The sequence below is a fragment of the Typopeltis vanoorti genome, chromosome 9, assembly GCF_054136105.1.
Source record: "Typopeltis vanoorti isolate ZY-2024b chromosome 9, IOZ_Tvanoo_1.0, whole genome shotgun sequence".
Lineage (NCBI taxonomy): Eukaryota > Metazoa > Arthropoda > Arachnida > Uropygi > Thelyphonidae > Typopeltis > Typopeltis vanoorti.
The window spans coordinates 34,665,179-34,683,288 of record NC_143557.1 but is presented as its reverse complement, the minus strand read 5'-3'; the positions used below and the strand labels follow the sequence as shown (position 1 = coordinate 34,683,288).

The following is an 18,110-nucleotide window of genomic DNA, read 5'->3' as shown; positions in this document are numbered from 1 at the left end:
GGGATCTTTGCCCAAGCCTAGGTTTATCAACAAATGTCAGAACAGTCTAAGCTAAAAATGAAGCATACAATGTCTTGAGCTAAAAATGTCATCTCCCATCCCTCAGCTCTGCTACAGCTCAACATCTGCAAAAAAAAATCTAAAGCAGACTTAATAAGGATCAAATGCACTAAGCTTGCTTCCTTCTCAAATGTCTGTAGAGCCTTGTGGGTCCCCTGCCATCAAGGCTGCTTAAAAGCTTTTCCCCTGTTATGTTTTCATGTCTCTCTCTCTCATTGTGATGGAGCAGTGGCAACATCTCCATCAGCTGTTGTGCAGATGACCAATGCAGATCTCTCTCTCTCTACAAATCCAGAAACCACACTTGGTATGCTTCCTGTAATTTTTTTTTTTTGAGAGAAGGACAATAGAAACATGTTGATATCCCTGATACTGATCAGTTGTCTGGCTCAGATGGTGTTCCTCCGTTTGCACTAAGAGCTTGTGCTTCAGAAATAACACCAATCCTATTGACATTGACTGATTGGAGAATAGAGCTTATTAGAATGTTACATAACTTCAATGCGAACACAGTTGTGGTGGTTAAGGTATTGGAGGAATTTGTAAAAGACAGAACTCAGTACTGGGTGGATTGGAATATGATATTTTATAAGAACAACATGATTTTGTAAAGGGTAAGTCTTGAATTAGTAATTTCCTTATTAGTTTATAATACAGTGACAGTGGAGTTGGATAAGGGAGATAGCTGCTAAGATATACTAAATAAGAGAAATGGCTGTTCAGTGATACTGCTGAACTCTGCCAATGTATTTGACAAGATTCCACATAGAACTTTGTTGCATAAATTGGAGCAAATAGGGATGGATGTGAATCTGGTGATTTGGATTAGATAGATGGTTGATGGTTGAGGAGTTAAGTCCAGGAAAAAGCAGGTGACTGGTGGTGTGCCATATGGCTCAATACTTGGTGCTCTGTTTAATTTGTGCATTAGTGATATAGGAAATGATTTGACGGGAAATATTCACTTGTTTACTGATGATGCAAAACTTGGAAGGGCGATAGTCAAAGAAGGTGATATTAAGATCCTAATGAATGACTTAAACAGACTAGCAGTATGGACAAAGTAAAGGATTCCCAGTTTAATGTGGCCAAGTATAAGGGGATGCAATTTGGGAAGCAAAAGATCCCAAGCTATGTACTATGTTGATGGAACTGAACTGCAGGAAGCTGATAAGGCCAGGGACTTGGGAGTGATCGTGGATAGAGAGTTGAGGTTGCAGAGGTAGCAAACAGCACATCAGATTATGTGGTTGTTAAAGAACACACTAACAAGCAAAGTAGAGAAGTCATTCCCATTATAAGGTCTTAATCGGGTCATATCTGAACTATTGTGCACAGATCTGGTCATCTGGATTTCATGGAGATGAAGAATTGGTAGAGAGGATCCAGAGGCAAGTGACAAAGATTATAGCAGGTCTGTAGAACGTTCCCTATGAGAGTAGATTGAAGGACTATGGGCTTCAAAAACTAGCTGATAAGGCAAAAAAAGTGGAGACATGATAGGAGTATATAAATTATTAAAGGAGTTTTATAGGATTGACACTGAAAACTTTTTTGAGTACACGGCAGAAAGGGAAAGAACGAGAATAGATTGAAGGTCTGTGGGTTTCACAAAATAGCTGATAGGCGAAAAAGTAAAGACATGATAGAAGCATATAAGTTATTAAATGGATTTTATAGGACAAGTGGTGTTCTATAGGGCTCATTATTTGATCCTCTGTTGTTTAATTTGTACTACATCAATGATATGGGAAATGATTTGGCAGTAAATATTCATTTGTTTTGCTGATCATGCAAACTTGGAAGAGTGATAGTAAATGAAGATGATGTAGAGATCTTGCTGGATGATTTAATAGACCTTTGTGCCAGAGCCAGGCAAATAGCTTTGGAAATATCAAGGGCAACCACACAAAATTTTTCCATGGTGTTTGCCAAAAGATGGGCAACATAAGCAAATTAGACCCCTATTGATTGGCAGTGACATCATCCATATTAAATTTTAATACCATGACAACTATATGATAAATTAAACATCGATCATATAGCTGTCATGGCACATTGTGCACCTCTTAAAAAGTTCATATCAGTAATTTGATGGCTGGCCTGGTTGGCCGAGTGGTTAGCATATCCACTCTCCAGCCAAAAGGCTGCGGGTTCGAATCCCGCCGTGGGCATGGATGTTTGTGAATGTCTGTGAAAATACTAGTGGTAGTGGTCGAGCAGTAGATGATGCATTTGGTGGATGACGGGTGGATGAGATTGAGTGTTGTAGAGTAGGTTCCATTCCCCAATGAGTCTCGGACTTCCTGAAGGTGTCAAATAATAATAATAATAATAATAGCCAAAATTGTGAAGACAACACAAAGGCTTCTGGGAATGATGTGGAGGACACTGATTTGTAGAAGCAGGGAGATTCTTGTTCCATTGTATGAGGCTTTGATTAGGCCACATATGGACTATTGTGCCCAGATTTGGTCACCTAGTTTTTTTTCAGAAGGATGAAGAGATGTTGGAAAGGGTCCAGAGGCAACTGACTAAGGTAGTTTCTAACCTCTGGAATGTCAGGTATGAGGAAAGATTGAGAAGATGCAACTTGCAGAGTCTGGTGGACAGGAGGAAGAGGGAGATATGATAGAGACCTACAAGTTATAGGAACAGTATGGAGAGGTGCTACAGAAGATAGTGGGAGATCAGGGGAGTACCAGAGATCATCTCTGGAAATTGTATAAAGAAGGTGTGAGTAGGGGAGTGAGAAGCAAATTTTTTTTCATGATTGGAATGCCTTGCCTGAGAGTGTGGTGTCTGCAGAAAATTTGTGTGTGTTTAAAGCATGGTATGATGAGCTCTGTCTGTCTGTCTGTCTGTCTGTCTGTCTGTCTGTCTGTCTGTCTGTCTGTCTGTCTGTCTGTCTGTCTGTCTGTCTGTCTGTCTGTCTGTCTGTCTGTCTGTCTGTCTGTCTGTCTGTCTGTCTGTCTGTCTGTCTGTCTGTCTGTCTGTCTGTCTGTCTGTCTGTCTGTCTGTCTGTCTGTCTGTCTGTCTGTCTGTCTGTCTGTCTGTCTGTCTGTCTGTCTGTCTGTCTGTCTGTCTGTCTGTCTGTCTGTCTGTCTGTCTGTCTGTCTGTCTGTCTGTCTGTCTGTCTGTCTGTCTGTCTGTCTGTCTGTCTGTCTGTCTGTCTGTCTGTCTGTCTGTCTGTCTGTCTGTCTGTCTGTCTGTCTGTCTGTCTGTCTGTCTGTCTGTCTGTCTGTCTGTCTGTCTGTCTGTCTGTCTGTCTGTCTGTCTGTCTGTCTGTCTGTCTGTCTGTCTGTCTGTCTGTCTGTCTGTCTGTCTGTCTGTCTGTCTGTCTGTCTGTCTGTCTGTCTGTCTGTCTGTCTGTCTGTCTGTCTGTCTGTCTGTCTGTCTGTCTGTCTGTCTGTCTGTCTGTCTGTCTGTCTGTCTGTCTGTCTGTCTGTCTGTCTGTCTGTCTGTCTGTCTGTCTGTCTGTCTGTCTGTCTGTCTGTCTGTCTGTCTGTCTGTCTGTCTGTCTGTCTGTCTGTCTGTCTGTCTGTCTGTCTGTCTGTCTGTCTGTCTGTCTGTCTGTCTGTCTGTCTGTCTGTCTGTCTGTCTGTCTGTCTGTCTGTCTGTCTGTCTGTCTGTCTGTCTGTCTGTCTGTCTGTCTGTCTGTCTGTCTGTCTGTCTGTCTGTCTGTCTGTCTGTCTGTCTGTCTGTCTGTCTGTCTGTCTGTCTGTCTGTCTGTCTGTCTGTCTGTCTGTCTGTCTGTCTGTCTGTCTGTCTGTCTGTCTGTCTGTCTGTCTGTCTGTCTGTCTGTCTGTCTGTCTGTCTGTCTGTCTGTCTGTCTGTCTGTCTGTCTGTCTGTCTGTCTGTCTGTCTGTCTGTCTGTCTGTCTGTCTGTCTGTCTGTCTGTCTGTCTGTCTGTCTGTCTGTCTGTCTGTCTGTCTGTCTGTCTGTCTGTCTGTCTGTGATAAAAGGACCTCCCAGATGAGTCTTTGACTCCATGGGATCTGGTAATAATAATAATGAATTTATGCATTTTGTCCATTCTTTTTCTTCCTCCTTTCAAGAATCTATGCCAGGTGGCCTATTATAGTCTTCTCCCAGCATTTCATTAGTCTGCCTCTCTTTTTTCAACCATTTGGTTTGTAGTTCATCATCTACCTGGGTATCCTATCATATGCTATTCATTCTAGATGCTCTTTCCATGGGTTGTGTATTTTTTTTTTGTTGTTGTTTCCATTATTACTGTTTAGTTTATTTATTTTTTCCAGTATGTCTTCATTTCTCATTTTATCTAGGCTTGTATAATCTGCTGTACTTCTTATATCTTTAATTTTTGCCTCAATGATTCCTTCCTTATTGTCCATGCTTCACTGCCCATATAACAATGTTAGTATTGATAAAATATGATGAATTCATGGCTTTTTTTTTCTTCTATTGTTGGCCTTATTGCTTCATTTATTATCCCATTTAATTTAGAGAATTTGTTAATTTTGTTAGAAATATCTAAATCTTTATTGTAGCTTAATTTATAACCCAAATAATTAAAGTTGACTTGTTTGATTATTTTATTTGTCTATTGCTATTTTAGTTTGGATGAGCATTTGGATAATGCTTTCTTTGGTGGTTAACCTCCATTCTTTGATTGTTTCATTCATTTATACATGTGTGTGTGTGTGAAAATGTCTGGATACTTTTGGCAACATATACATATAATTACAGCAATATGTTGTAATTTTTGTAATTAAAATATAATTTAGAATATGCAAAATAGGAACCTTTTAATTTGTTTTATTCATACATAATATAAGAGAAAATATACAGATTTTTTTTTTGAATAAGGGAGAGAATGCTAAGAATTTTTTAGAATATTTCTATTCTAAAATAATATAATTTGGACAGTCCGAAAATTAAGAAAAGATAAATGTTGCCAAAAGTATCTGGGCACCGCATAGCTCTACTTTGCCTCACCTGTATGACACAGATACACATCTGCAACACTATATAAGCATAGGCACAGGGGCATTAGCAATGTAGACATCCTTTTGCCATCAGGATGAATGGATGAAAACCATTGAGTCTATTTGAACATGATATGATAGTTAGAGTCCACAAGTTTGGTCATTCGGTCCAAGAGATTTCTGCCACATTGCAATCAGCGAGGTTATCATGAAGTGGAAACATGATGGAACTACCAAACTCTCCCCTGAACAAGTATGCCCAAGAAACTGTCAAATTGGGACTCAAGCATGTCATCACAGTAAATTATCAGTCAGTTGTTTGCAACCATTTCAGACGACTTCTGCATGAGATCTGGAATGGAAGCCAGTGACAGAACTATTCGCTGGGAGATGTTGTTTGTCCTTCGGTTTCATGGTTGTGCTGTGGCTCACAATCTCTTGATTACACCTGGCATCATCTGAAATGGTGCAAACAACACAGTCAATCAACTGTGGATCAATGAAAGAGGGTTCCATGGAACCCTCTTTCATTGATCATTTTACACCTGGCATCATCTGAAATGGTGCAAACAACACAGTCAATCAACTGTGGATCAATGAAAGAGGGTTCCATGGAGCAGTGAATCACAGTACATGATCTAGCAATTTGATGGACATGTCTGGACCTGCCAGATGCCTGGTGAATAATGCTTACAGGAATGTCTTGTATCAACAGAAAATTTGGAGGCAATAGCATAATGGTCTAGAACTGTTTATCCTGGTTTGGACTGGGCCCATTGGTTTCTGTGTCTGGATCTTTAAATGCTGATGCTTACCATGATGTTTTGGACAATTCTGTCCTTCCCACACTGTTCACTGTTTGGAATAGGCCCTTTCCTGTAGCAGTATGATAACACACCTGCTCGCAAAGCAATGGCCTTAGCTCCATGGTTTGAAGACATGGAGGTGGAAGAACCAAACCGGCCAGCCCAAAGCCCTGACTTCAACCCTATTTGAGCATCTTTGGGATGAACTGGAGCAAAGATTGCATACCAGACCTGCTTGCCCACCTAACACTCATCAGCTGTTCGCCATACTACAGAAGGAATGGAAACGAATTCCAGCAGCAGTTTACCACAATTTAGTGGAGAGAGAGCTTACCCCCCCCCCCCCCAAAAGGGTAATGGCTATAATAGTAGCAAAAGGAGGTGCGACCTCGTATCGACAGCAACACTGTAGTAATGGGAAATACAAAAAGTTGCTGTCCAAACACTTTTGGCAACATCGCATATATACACCATATAATACTGGAGATAGGGATCATCCTTGTCTAAGTCTTCCTGTTACTTCAAATGTTTTGGTAATGTTTTCACCTCTTTTTATGCTTTTTATTGTTTTCTTGTGTAGGCTGTAGAGTAGTTTAAATAAATTTATAGGTCATTAGATTTTTAGTATATCAAAGAGTTTATATCTGTCTATCTTGTCAAAAGCTTTTTATAATCTATAAATACTAGATGCATTTCTAAGTTGTATTCTCATCTTTTTTTAATTAGTAGTTTGAGGAGGAATATAGGATCTGTGCAGATCTTCCTTTTCTAAAACCATTCTTTTCTTGATTTTTAATATTTTCTAATATAGGGTTGATTCTGTTCTTCAATATATCTTGTAACCTGTGTTTAATAAACTTATTCCTCTGTAGTTGTCACAGTTATTCTTACATCTGTTTTATTGTCCAGCCTGCCACCATTAAAGGACTACATTTTACACATTATATTACAAAATCTTGTAGCATGTGGTGCTTGGACCATGTTTACTTCCCGGTAGTTAGAAATGTGGAATGTAATAGACTGGAGAGTGAATACCTGTATAAAATATAGGAAATGGGAAGAAAGAGGAGAGTAGTATGATCAAGGTTGAAGACAATTGTCATGTAAAAAGGAAGATAACATTAGGGAGTGTGGTAGATTTGGAGAATAGTGATGAGGATGGGTGAATGGCAAGCAAAGAGTATGTCGCTTTGAGAGAAAAAAAAGAAGAAGCTGACATGAAGTGAAAATGAGAAAGAGAGAGTAATGGAAATGATAGAAGGAGAGTGAATAGGAGAGCCAGGGGAAGAGAGGGAATGGAAGGAAGACAAGATAGTGCAGGAGCTAGAGATGGAGAAATGACAGAAAGGCAGGTAAGTGGAAGTGCAAGGAAGGGGGAGAGAGACAGAGATGCAGGTGAGCAAGGAAAGAATGGAGCAATTTAGGTCTGATGTATGGAGATTCAGTGATTCGTGGAGTGCAAAATAGAATGCCAGATAGGTGCTTCCCAGAAGGAATGATAAATGGTGTGACTGTCACAATAAAATGAGGTGAAAAAGTGGTTGAGTTGATTGCCGCAGTGAGCACGTTAGAGGTAGTGTGAATCGGGTGGCAAGTGATCTAAGGTTATTGTTTGAGGTTGTATGTGAAAGGGAGGATAGTGAGCATGTTACCTAGGAATGTTAATGCTGAGTTGAAGAGGAGAGCCTTCATAATGAATGGCATGATAGGAAGAATGTGTGTCGAAAGAGGCTTTGGTTATGTGGATACCTGGAGTGCATTTGAGGATAGAAAAGAGCTGTATGCCAGAGACAGACCTCGTTTTAATGAGCAACTATGTAAGCATCTGGAGAGAATGCTCTTCTCTGGGCAAGTGAGAGTATTAGTTCAGGTAAGCTAGACTTGTCAGGATGGTCTAGACTTGGCCTTATAAAATCTCACATGAATGTTTTGCTGATTATGTTTGTTTTTTCCAGTATACTGAGGGAAAATTTTATTAACAAGGAATAAGTTTTGTCATATGATAAATTAATCTAAAAATATGTGTTTGCATTTAACACGCAGTTATATGCATGGTATTACTTTTACTGGAGCTGCCATCTGTTTACTAGTTAAATACTTAAATGTATTTAACTAGTAAACTTACAGTATGTTGTAATGCTTAGGGATTTACATAGAAATAATGCTGCATTTATATTATTATGTGTATGTTTATAATAGTGTTCACATGCCATACACCATTACAGCGTGCAGTCAATGTAGTCACATTTGAATTGCAGTAATGGGCATATACATTAGTATTGAATTTTTACGACATTCATTGCTGGGTAAATTTTATTTTATTTTTTAGATATTTGGGCTTTATTCTTTCTTTGGAAGAAGTATGAAGTAATTCACAACATGGCTGATTTTGAAGTCCACCATGAGTATTAATCTGAAACATTCTAACCAATGATTTAACAAATAATAAAATTATATATAAATATTATTATCTTACTCTCCATGGCTGCCTATAACTAAAAGGTTGGATATATAGACAAAGTGGGAATAACATAACTCTGTCATCATTCAGTTCAGCATAAATGACACAGTCTCTTTATAGTTTTACATAATTAGCATAGTCTGTTTATGGTATAACAGCTTCTTGTTGATATAGCCTTTGGTAGAAGGAGGAATGTATGGTGTAATCCAGAGTCAAGTGGAGTCTGAAGGGGAATAATAGGGATAGAAACATTGACAATACATTGATGTTGCTTTAATACAAATGCCAGTAGTATTAGGAACAAAGGAGATGAATTGATAGCATCATTCTGTCCAAAGATTATTTTGATCATTGAAATTTGGTTGGTAGCAGATGATATACTGACAGGAGTAGAAGTAGCAGAGTATATCATATTTCAGCAGGATAGGAAGGGAAGACACAGTGTGAGGATTTTGGAGAAAATGGCACTAATGGTTTTGAAGGCATATAATGGTATCCAGTGGATGGACAGGATAGTTTGTAGAGTGTTGCTTGTCATAAGCTAGGGAGCATAGAGAGTGAAGAGTAGATGTTTAGGCAGTTGATCTTGGTGGGTGTGAAAAGAATGATCATTATGGTTAATTTTAACTACAGCAATCTAAATTGGAAAGAGGAAACTCCATGTAGTAGTAGTAGTAAGGGAATGGAATTTCCTTACTACGTATGTTTTAGACATGTAATAGAAGGCGCACAGGGTTCAAGAGTTTTGTATTTGATCATAGCATCAGAGGATCTGATTATAATTGAGATGATATCTCTGCCCCTGGTTGGAGAGAGAGACCATGTAGTCCTAACTTAGGGAATGAATAGACATGCAGAAATATCTACTATGAGAAAGGAATTTATGTGGAGTTATAAGACAGGTAATTATAATAATGTTAGAAATCAGCTTTGAACAGTTCTGTGGATGAAAGAATTGGAAAGGCAAGATATCACCAGTGCATGGGAACTAGTGAAGATTTATTAGCAGCAATATCAAGTTACATACTTTGAGTAAAAAAGGGAACACAATTTGGTGTAAAGTGGTTGACAAATGATATCAAATGGGAAATGCATATGAAGAAATTATGGAAGAAGTATAAAGAGAGAATGGTGGGGAGTGAATGCATGAACAGTATAACACTGAGGGCAGGAAAGTGACTAGCATGGAAAGGAAAACAAAACTTGAATATGAGAAGAGAGTAGCCCTGAGATCCAAGAAGGATCCAAAAGAATTCTTTTGTTATGTGATCAGTAGGAGGAGAAATGATTGTGGAAGAATGGCATTGTTATATGAAAGTACTAGTAGAGTGATCGATGCAGAATACATACTGAAATTGTTTAATGATCACTTTATCACTTTAGGTATTTCATCCTGGAAATGTAGGTTTTGATGCTAGAGAGAGATGGAGAGGATTCAAGCTTTCAAAGTGTGCCTGTCACAGTGACCTCGCCAGAGAAACAGTATTGAAATTGTAGAAGCACTCATGAAAATACTCAGAATAATAGTAGAAAAAAAATGGGTGAAAAGCCTAAAGTACTATGAGATGTTCAATAATTGTAAGTAAGATAGTGCCGTTGCATATAAGTGGTGGTAGAATGGAAAACGATAGATTGGTTTCTATTTTTTCTGTAGTTGTTAAGATTTTTGGAGAAATTAGTATGAAATCATATACAAAAGTGGTTTGACTTTTGACTGACAAGAGTAATAATGCTATTTCTGAGGGCAGCATGGATTTGTTAAGGGGCACTCTTATTTTAGTGTTTTATTGTAAAAGGCAGTCTGATTGCCTTTTATAGTAAAATAACAAACAGTGATTGAAAGAAAGGCATACACTGCCTTTTTTTTTATTTTACAAAAGCATTTGACAGTGCCACATGATAAGCTGATATTTAAGTTATGGCATATGGTTTTAGATGTCAGGATAGTGAATTGGATTGGTGGCTATCTGATAGATATCAAAAACCTGTGTATGAAGAAGCAGAAGGTTATGAATGGAGGTTCCATAGGGCTCAGTACTGAGACCTGTATTGTGTTTAATCTTTAGTTAAACGATTTGACTCTTTTGTATGGAAGGTGGTTGTACTGTGAAATTCCATCACCTGATAGGGTAGCTGGAGCAGGAACAACGAATAAGTCTGAGGAGTGGTATGATAGACTTTGTCTAGGATGGGCCTCCCACAGTGAGTCTTGTGACTGCATGAAGGTCTTGAATAATAATAATAATTTTTTAAAGATGAGAATCACAGTTGCATGGTTCTAGTTGTTGATGTGAAGGGAAGGGTTATTAATAAGCGTAGTAAGGAAGATAGAAGGAGAAGTGATATGATTGAGACATTTAAACTGTTGAGAGGTGACAAGATTGAAACTAGGTATTTTTTTGTATGGTAGCACAAGGGTAAAAGGAGCAAGGACAAGGGACCATCTGTGGTTGTTATGAATGGAAGTGGTGCTCAAGAGGGGGGAGGAATGTTTTTTTTTTTTTTTTTTGTATGGAAAGTGGTGAGACCATGGAATGCATTGTCTGATAGGGTAGTGGGAGCACAAACGAATGAGTTTAAGGAGTGGTATTTATAGAGTTTGTGTTATCTAGGATGGGCTTCCCACGATGAGTCCTGTGGGAAGCCCGGCAATAATTTTTTAAAGATCAGAATCAGAGTTGCATGGTTCCAGTCATTGGGTATTCTTCCTGTGTTATATATTTTGTTTATTAAAGTCAGAAATCTTTGGCAAAATTTATTTCTTGCATATTTCATTAGTTCTATTAGAAATGTATCTTCTTCTTGTGATTTTTCATTTCATTTAATTCTTCTAATGTAATGTTATTTAGGAGACTGTTATCAGTTACATTTTCTAAAAATCTTTTAAATAGTAATTCTGTTTATTTTCTTTCCAAAGTTTATGTTAATCTATCCATTGTTGGTCATCTACTTCTCCAATATCTATTGTTTGTTTTGTTTATTTCTGTAAGAACTTGACTTCTTTTATAGATTTTTTTCAAGGCTTGCCACCTAATCTCCAAGTTTTGGTTTCCTATTCTGAAACTTTTTCATTTTTTCTTCAATAATCTTTGTGTATTTTAGACTACAGTTCACACCTGAGTGCTGCACAACTTTTATTCACTTTAAAACTTTCTTACATGTTATTCTTTTCAATATGAAATTCAATTTTATCCTGCTCAAGACTAAATAGTGATCACTTCCAATTTCAAATCCTCTTTACACTCTGGTGTCCTGTACCAAGGAGAAAACATCACTATCAACAATAACATAGTCAATGAGACTTTTGTTATTCCTTGCTTCTTCTCTCCATGCGAATTTGTGCACATTTTTATGTTGGAACATGGTGTTAGTTAAGAGCTGCAAATAACCAGTTCATGTCCAACAAGTATTTGCCATTATTATTAGCTTTGCTCTTTTCTCCAAATTTTTCCAAAATATTTTTGTATGTCTCACAATTGTTTTCTACTCTGCTAATTAGATCCCCAACAAGGACCAACTTTTCCATTTTTCATTGTGTCATTTGCTTTCTTTAAAGCCTCAAAAAATTCGTCCACTTCTACCTTAGTAGAACCTTCTGTGGGACTATAGGCACAAATAAGCCTCATTGTCCAGTTTCCCCATTCTCCTATTTGCCCACATCACTCTACTTGAGACTGCCAGCCATTCAAGAAGCTTAGCCTCATATTTAGTGTTGAGTACTATGGCTACTCCTTCTTTTCCTTGATTGTCATTGCCTGAATATAACATTTTGTATTTATCGCTCAGAAAGATCTCACCAGTTTTTGTCTTTTTTGTTTCAGTCACCCCTATTATGTCGATCTGGTACTTATCTAATTCCTCAGCTTTCTCCATTTCTTTCCCATTTAGGCTTCTTATGTTGATAGTACCGGTCTTTAACTCTGGTGATGTTGGGGTGTGTTTTCAGATTTGTTCCTGTAGCTTTCTTTTCACTGTTCACTCTGGTTCCTTGGCGAAAATAACGGGGGCCTTGTTTAACCTGGCAACACCCCAGCTGGCATGAAAGTTTGTCATGTTGTACCATCATTTTGTGTTTTGGTTTAAGCCAATAAGAATACAGTTTGGTTGGCTAAATCCCAAATTGTATCTATCCAGATAGATACCCAATACGGTGCACCATGAGAAGGTGAGTTTTGGACATTAGGTCAGAAGACCTGGTCGGTTCTCCGCATTCCTTTAAAGGTTATGTGGAAGTCTCCTCTCAGTTATACAGCTTTGATCCTTAAGCATCCCTTCATTATTTTTGAAGTTATTGTCATCATCATCATCATCATCATCATACGTATCAAGGATTTAGGCCTAGTATGGCCTAAATTCTAAGGCCTGTTCTGGCCTTAGAATTTAGGCCAGAACAGGCCTTAGAATCGTCCTCTTAAGCGATCATCGTTTAAGAGGACGTCCTGGTTTTCTTTTTCCTAATGGCTTGTACTTTAAGGCTTGTTTTGGTAATCTTTCTGTTTTCATTCTTTGAACGTGTTCCATCTATCTATGTTTATATTTTTTAATTTTTTCAATTACTGGTTCTTGGTTTAATTCTTTCATAATATCTTCGTTTCTTTTGTGATCAAATAGGGTATACTTTGCAGTTTTTCTCATAAACTTAATTTCTGCTGTTGTTAATCTTTGTTTGTCTTTTTGTTTTATTGTCCAGATTTCGCTTCCATACATTAAGACCGGTAGGGCTAATGTATTGTATACTTTTAGCCTGATTTGTTTTTGAATTAGGTTTGGTTTAAATATAGAGTTAATTACTCCTGTTATTTTTAAATATTTTGCAATTTTTATGTTTATAGCTTTTTCATTTTCATAAGTGATCATACATTCTAGGTAGTTAAATGAATTCACCTGTTCTAAGATCTTGTTATCTAATACTATTTTAGTTCTTGCTGGATCTTGTCCTTTAAAGGCCATAGTTTTTGATTTTTCCATTGATATTATCATACCGTAATCTTTGGATATCTCATTTAGATTTAAAATAGCTTTCTGTAAGTTATCTTCAGAATTTGTAATTATTATTTGGTCGTCTGCAAAGAGGAGAGTGTTTAAGTTAACTGTAGGCGAAAGTTTAATTCCTTGACGTAAATTTTTACTCCATTTTATTATTATTTCATTTAAGTAGATATTAAAAAGAGTTGCTGAGAGGGGACATCCCTGTCGGACCCCTTGGTTTATCTCTCTTGTGTATGATAGCTCATGATTTAATCTTATTTGTATTTGATTATTTTCATATATACTTGTGACAGCTTTTAGGATATTATTTGGTATTTGTCTTTCTTTTAATATGTTAAATAATATGTTTCTTTTAACTTTGTCAAATGCATTTTCAAAGTCAATAAATGCAATATGTGTTTCTAAATTATATTCTCTTCTTTTCTCTATTATTAATTTTAGGCAGAAGGCTGGGTCTATACATGATCGTCCTTTTCTCAATCCATTTTGTACCTCTAGAATAAAGTTTTGGAATATTTCATTAGTTTGTTATTTAAGATTCTGCTGTATATTTTCTAACATGAATTTAGTATACTGATACCTCTATAGTTTTTAGGGTCATCTCTATTACCTTTCTTAAAGATAGGAATCACAATTGCTTTTTTCCATTCTATTGGGGGGATACCAGTTGATTAAATTTTATTTAAAAATAATAAGATTCTTCCTTTGAATCTTGTTCCTGCGTATTTATATAGTTCTGAACCTAGCTTGTCTTCTCCAGGTGATTTTCCGTTTCTTGTTTCTTTCAGGCTGATTTCTAATTCTTCTTCAGTTATTTCCTTTTCATTTTCGTTAATTGTTTGCCAGTTGTCTTTTTTAAAATATTTGTCTGTCCACAGTTCTGTGTAGTAATTTAGAAATTCTTCTAATTTCAATTCAATGTTTAATTTTATGTTTTCTTTGGTATCTGCATTTAGGTGTTTCAAAATCTTATATACATTGGGTCTTATTTTATATAAATCATGTTCTAAATTAGAAACAAATTTATTGTTATTGTAAGGTTCAAAATCTGTTCATCTTTTTTCCATTTTCATTAAGACAGTTTTCTCTGCAATTATCTATCATAGAGGTATTAATTCATTACCATTTCTTGTATTTATGTCACCTGCTATTAATATAAAGTCATTTGGGTTTATTTTTTCTAATATATATTGTAATGACTTATAAAATGCTTTTCCTCCCTCAAGTTTGTTACCATAACTGAAATCACCCATAAGGATAATCCTACTTGTATATCAATTAAGCTGACTGTGAAGATGATAGTCATGTAGCAATATCCAGCTCTGTATTTTGCCTATTAATATCTACCTCACACCAAACAGTATCAAACCCATTGCTATATTACCCATACAACTGCCATTCGAGATCTGTACTCTAATTGGATTTTTCACTCTGTACTCATTAGCAGTACCTTGTTCCATAATATTAATTTTAATAAAAATTGAAATTTTGATTAGATGTTTGAAATTTAGGAACACTAATCCCATCCCATTCAAGTGCCATTTCCTATCTAGGAAATTGACTACCATGATGTGCATATGTTTTAACTGTTTGTGCAACACTCTTATAGCTAGCATGACAGGGCAGATGCACTATTTATTCTTTCACCAAAGAATAGTTTCCTGAGCATCTACCACAAATTTGGTTTAAGTGTAATTCATTCATCAAGTTCATATCCTTTCTTGCATAAAAAAAAATACTTCCATCATCAACATTCTGCACCACCCACTTCCTCTACATATTGGATCATCAGCATTCAGATCTCACTCTTAGCTCGCTCGTGTTGTTCTATGGTAACAGAGTGCAATGTTAACTTTTTTTTTTTTGCTCTTCTTTTTACTAACTCTCATTTTTTGTTACTTTTATTCAACAAATTTACTCTTCTGTTTTTGGAAATTAATCATGTAAAGGCTTCTTTTAATACAAAATGATTTGCTTTAAGAGTAGTATAATCATAACAATCTTTGAAGTATGAAGTCTTATACTTCATACTTCAGAATATCATCCAAGTTATTCTCTCTTTATTTTTCAGATGAGTTTAGTGGTCACATATTGAATCCGGATCTTACAAAAGAAGAACTTGAATCCTTACACATCACTGCTCAAGAGATATATAATAATTATTTTGCTCCAGATGCAGTTGATAGAATTGGTTTTGATGAAAAAATTGTAGAACAAATTAAAGAAAGTAAGGAATTAGAATTTTGCTACAGTAATTTATTTTTCCAATCAGATCTCATTGAATTATGTGCCTTAATTTAGCTAATTTCTCAGAACTAGACAGTTTATCATTTTGTTTCACCAGTATTTCGACTACTTATTAAAGCAAAAATGGTCATATGTGCAATATGGCTAGAAACTTTACCTTCCTGATTAGGAAATTGGAGTTAGACATTGACAAACTGTTACTTCTTGCACATGTCAAAAAATACAATGTACATTATTGGTCTGTATTCATAAAACTTCTCATTATGATTACACCACACTTTTACATTTGCATTTGAGACCATTAAACCTTTGAGGTTTGTTACATAGCATTTAATTCTTGTAGAAAGGCTTATGCATTGGTTATACATGATTATTAAATAATTATGTATAACCCCCCCCAAAAAAATACTAAAACCTGTACCCCCCCCCTTCACAACAAAGATTACTCTAAGAGTTTATTTTTCACTTGGTTAGACTATAATAAGTTTAGTTTAATCCTTTTTCCAAGTGTGAGCAAAAAAGTTTGCGCCTGAAAGTATCTTCAGGACTGGGGCAAGGTAGTGCAACACCAGGCAACTCGTTGCAAAGGTGGAGAAAGCTCTAAGCTCCCATCACTCCTATCTCAATATCTCCCATAATGCAAAGCACATCTCCTTGCGGATATGTGTAATGCTATGCATTAAGGCAAGGGCCACTACCCATATCAGTTTTGACCTTTATTGAGGTCTTGTCAGTGGGAGCCAGGCCCAGTAGTGGAGATACAAAGGCAGAAGCAATGAGAGGTCATCCTAACCTATAGGAGTTGCCAAAGGGTGCAACCTTATTAATAAATTACTCTGGATTCAGAGAAAGATGCTGAGAGTTTATTTTTCACTTGGTTAGACTATAATAAGTTTAGTTTAATCCTTTATCCAAGTGTGAGCAAACAAAGTTTGCACCTGAAAGTATCTTTAGGACTGGGGTAAGGTAGTGCAACACCAGGCAACTCGTTGCAAAGGTGGAGAAAGCTCTAAGCTCCCATCACTCCTATCTCAGTATCTCCCATAATGCAAAGCACATCTCCTTGCGGATATGTGTAATGCTATGCATTAAGGCAAGGGCCACTACCCATACCGGTTTCGACCTTTATTGAGGTCTCGTCAGTGGGAGCCTTCTTTCAGGCGCAAACTTTGTTTGCTCAGACTTGGATAAAGGATTAAACTAAACTTATTATAGTCTAACCAAGTGAAAAATAAACTTTCAGCATCTTTCTCTGAATCCGGAGTAATTTATTAATAAGGTTGCACACCCTTTGGCAACTCCTATAGGTTAGGATGACCTCTCATTGCTTCTGCCTTTGTATCTCCACTACTGGGCCTGGCTCCCGCTGATGAGACCTCAATAAAGGTCGAAACCGGTATGGGTAGTGTCCCTTGCCTTAATGCATAGCATTACACATATCCACAAGGAGATGTGCTTTGCATTATGGGAGATACTGAGATAGGAGTGATGAGAGCTTTCTCCACCTTTGCAACGAGTTGCCTGGTGTTGCATTACCTTACCCCAGTTCTGAAGATACTTTCAGGCGCAAACTTTGTTTGCTCACTTGGATAAAGGATTAAACTAAACTTATTAAAGATTACTATAAATCCATCACCATTCCCTACATCTGGGGCACCTTGGAAAAAATTAAAAAAATCCTAAAAAAACATGACTTAACCTCTTGTTACAGACCATATAGAAAATTGGCATCCCTTATCTGGTGCACTAAAGACCAACCGCTTCCTCTAGACCTACCTGGTGTATACCAGGTCCCTTGCAGCTGTAACCTGTCCTACTTTGGCCAAACAGGCAGGACAGCGAATATCAAAATTTCAGAACACAAGGACTACATCCGATTTTCACCAGTACAGCCACTGTGGGCTTGCAGACCATGCTCTGGATACATGCCACAGAATAAGGTGGAAGAAAGCCACAGTAATACACTGCAGCAAGTTCAAATTTGAAAGACTATTCATGGAATTAGCTTCAGCCCTAAGAAACATGCCAAACCTCAACAAATTTGGATGCATGAGACTGTCCCAAATTTGGGAAACATACATCAAGAGAACTTCAGCCCAATGGCCAAGAATACCTAATATAGCCCTCTAGGGGGCACCATCAGGACTTTAGGAAAAACAGTAGCTTCCTCGCTTTGTCCTCATTTGCTGTTTGTAGTGCCTGCGTGTCTTTATCTTAAGTTCCCATGAAGATGGTAACATGACATTGCCAAAATATTGGAAATATATGTTAAAGTGTAATTTAATTTATATTCTAGTATACATTGTGAATTCCTTAAGTTATTTAATAATAATAATCATACATAGCATTTAATGGTTTTACAATATCACATGTTATTCAGGTGTAAATGATTTAATCAACCAGCTACCCATTATGATTTACTTAGCTGAAGTTACATATGATGACTTTAATGAAATAGAGGAGGTATTGAGTGATGATTAAATATTCAACGATGAATATTTAATGAACTAAAAAAAATCTAACACTGGATTTATAGGTCATAATAATTATTTAATCAATCTTCTAGTTTTGCCACTTAAGCTAGTGGCTTCATCT

The 18,110-nt window shown here is 36.8% G+C and overlaps 1 protein-coding gene across 2 annotated transcripts in view; it reads left to right on the top strand.

Annotated features, from left to right (window-relative positions):
- LOC150102965 (sorting nexin-14-like) overlaps nucleotides 1–18,110 on the top strand; it is a 793,179-nt gene that overhangs the window by 328,037 nt on the left and 447,032 nt on the right. For both annotated transcript variants that reach the window (XM_090397844.1, XM_090397845.1), the window contains one exon: nucleotides 15,340–15,495. In XM_090397844.1, the coding sequence (XP_090253970.1) occupies nucleotides 15,340–15,495 (156 nt within the window). The remainder of the gene's footprint in view (nucleotides 1–15,339; nucleotides 15,496–18,110) is intronic.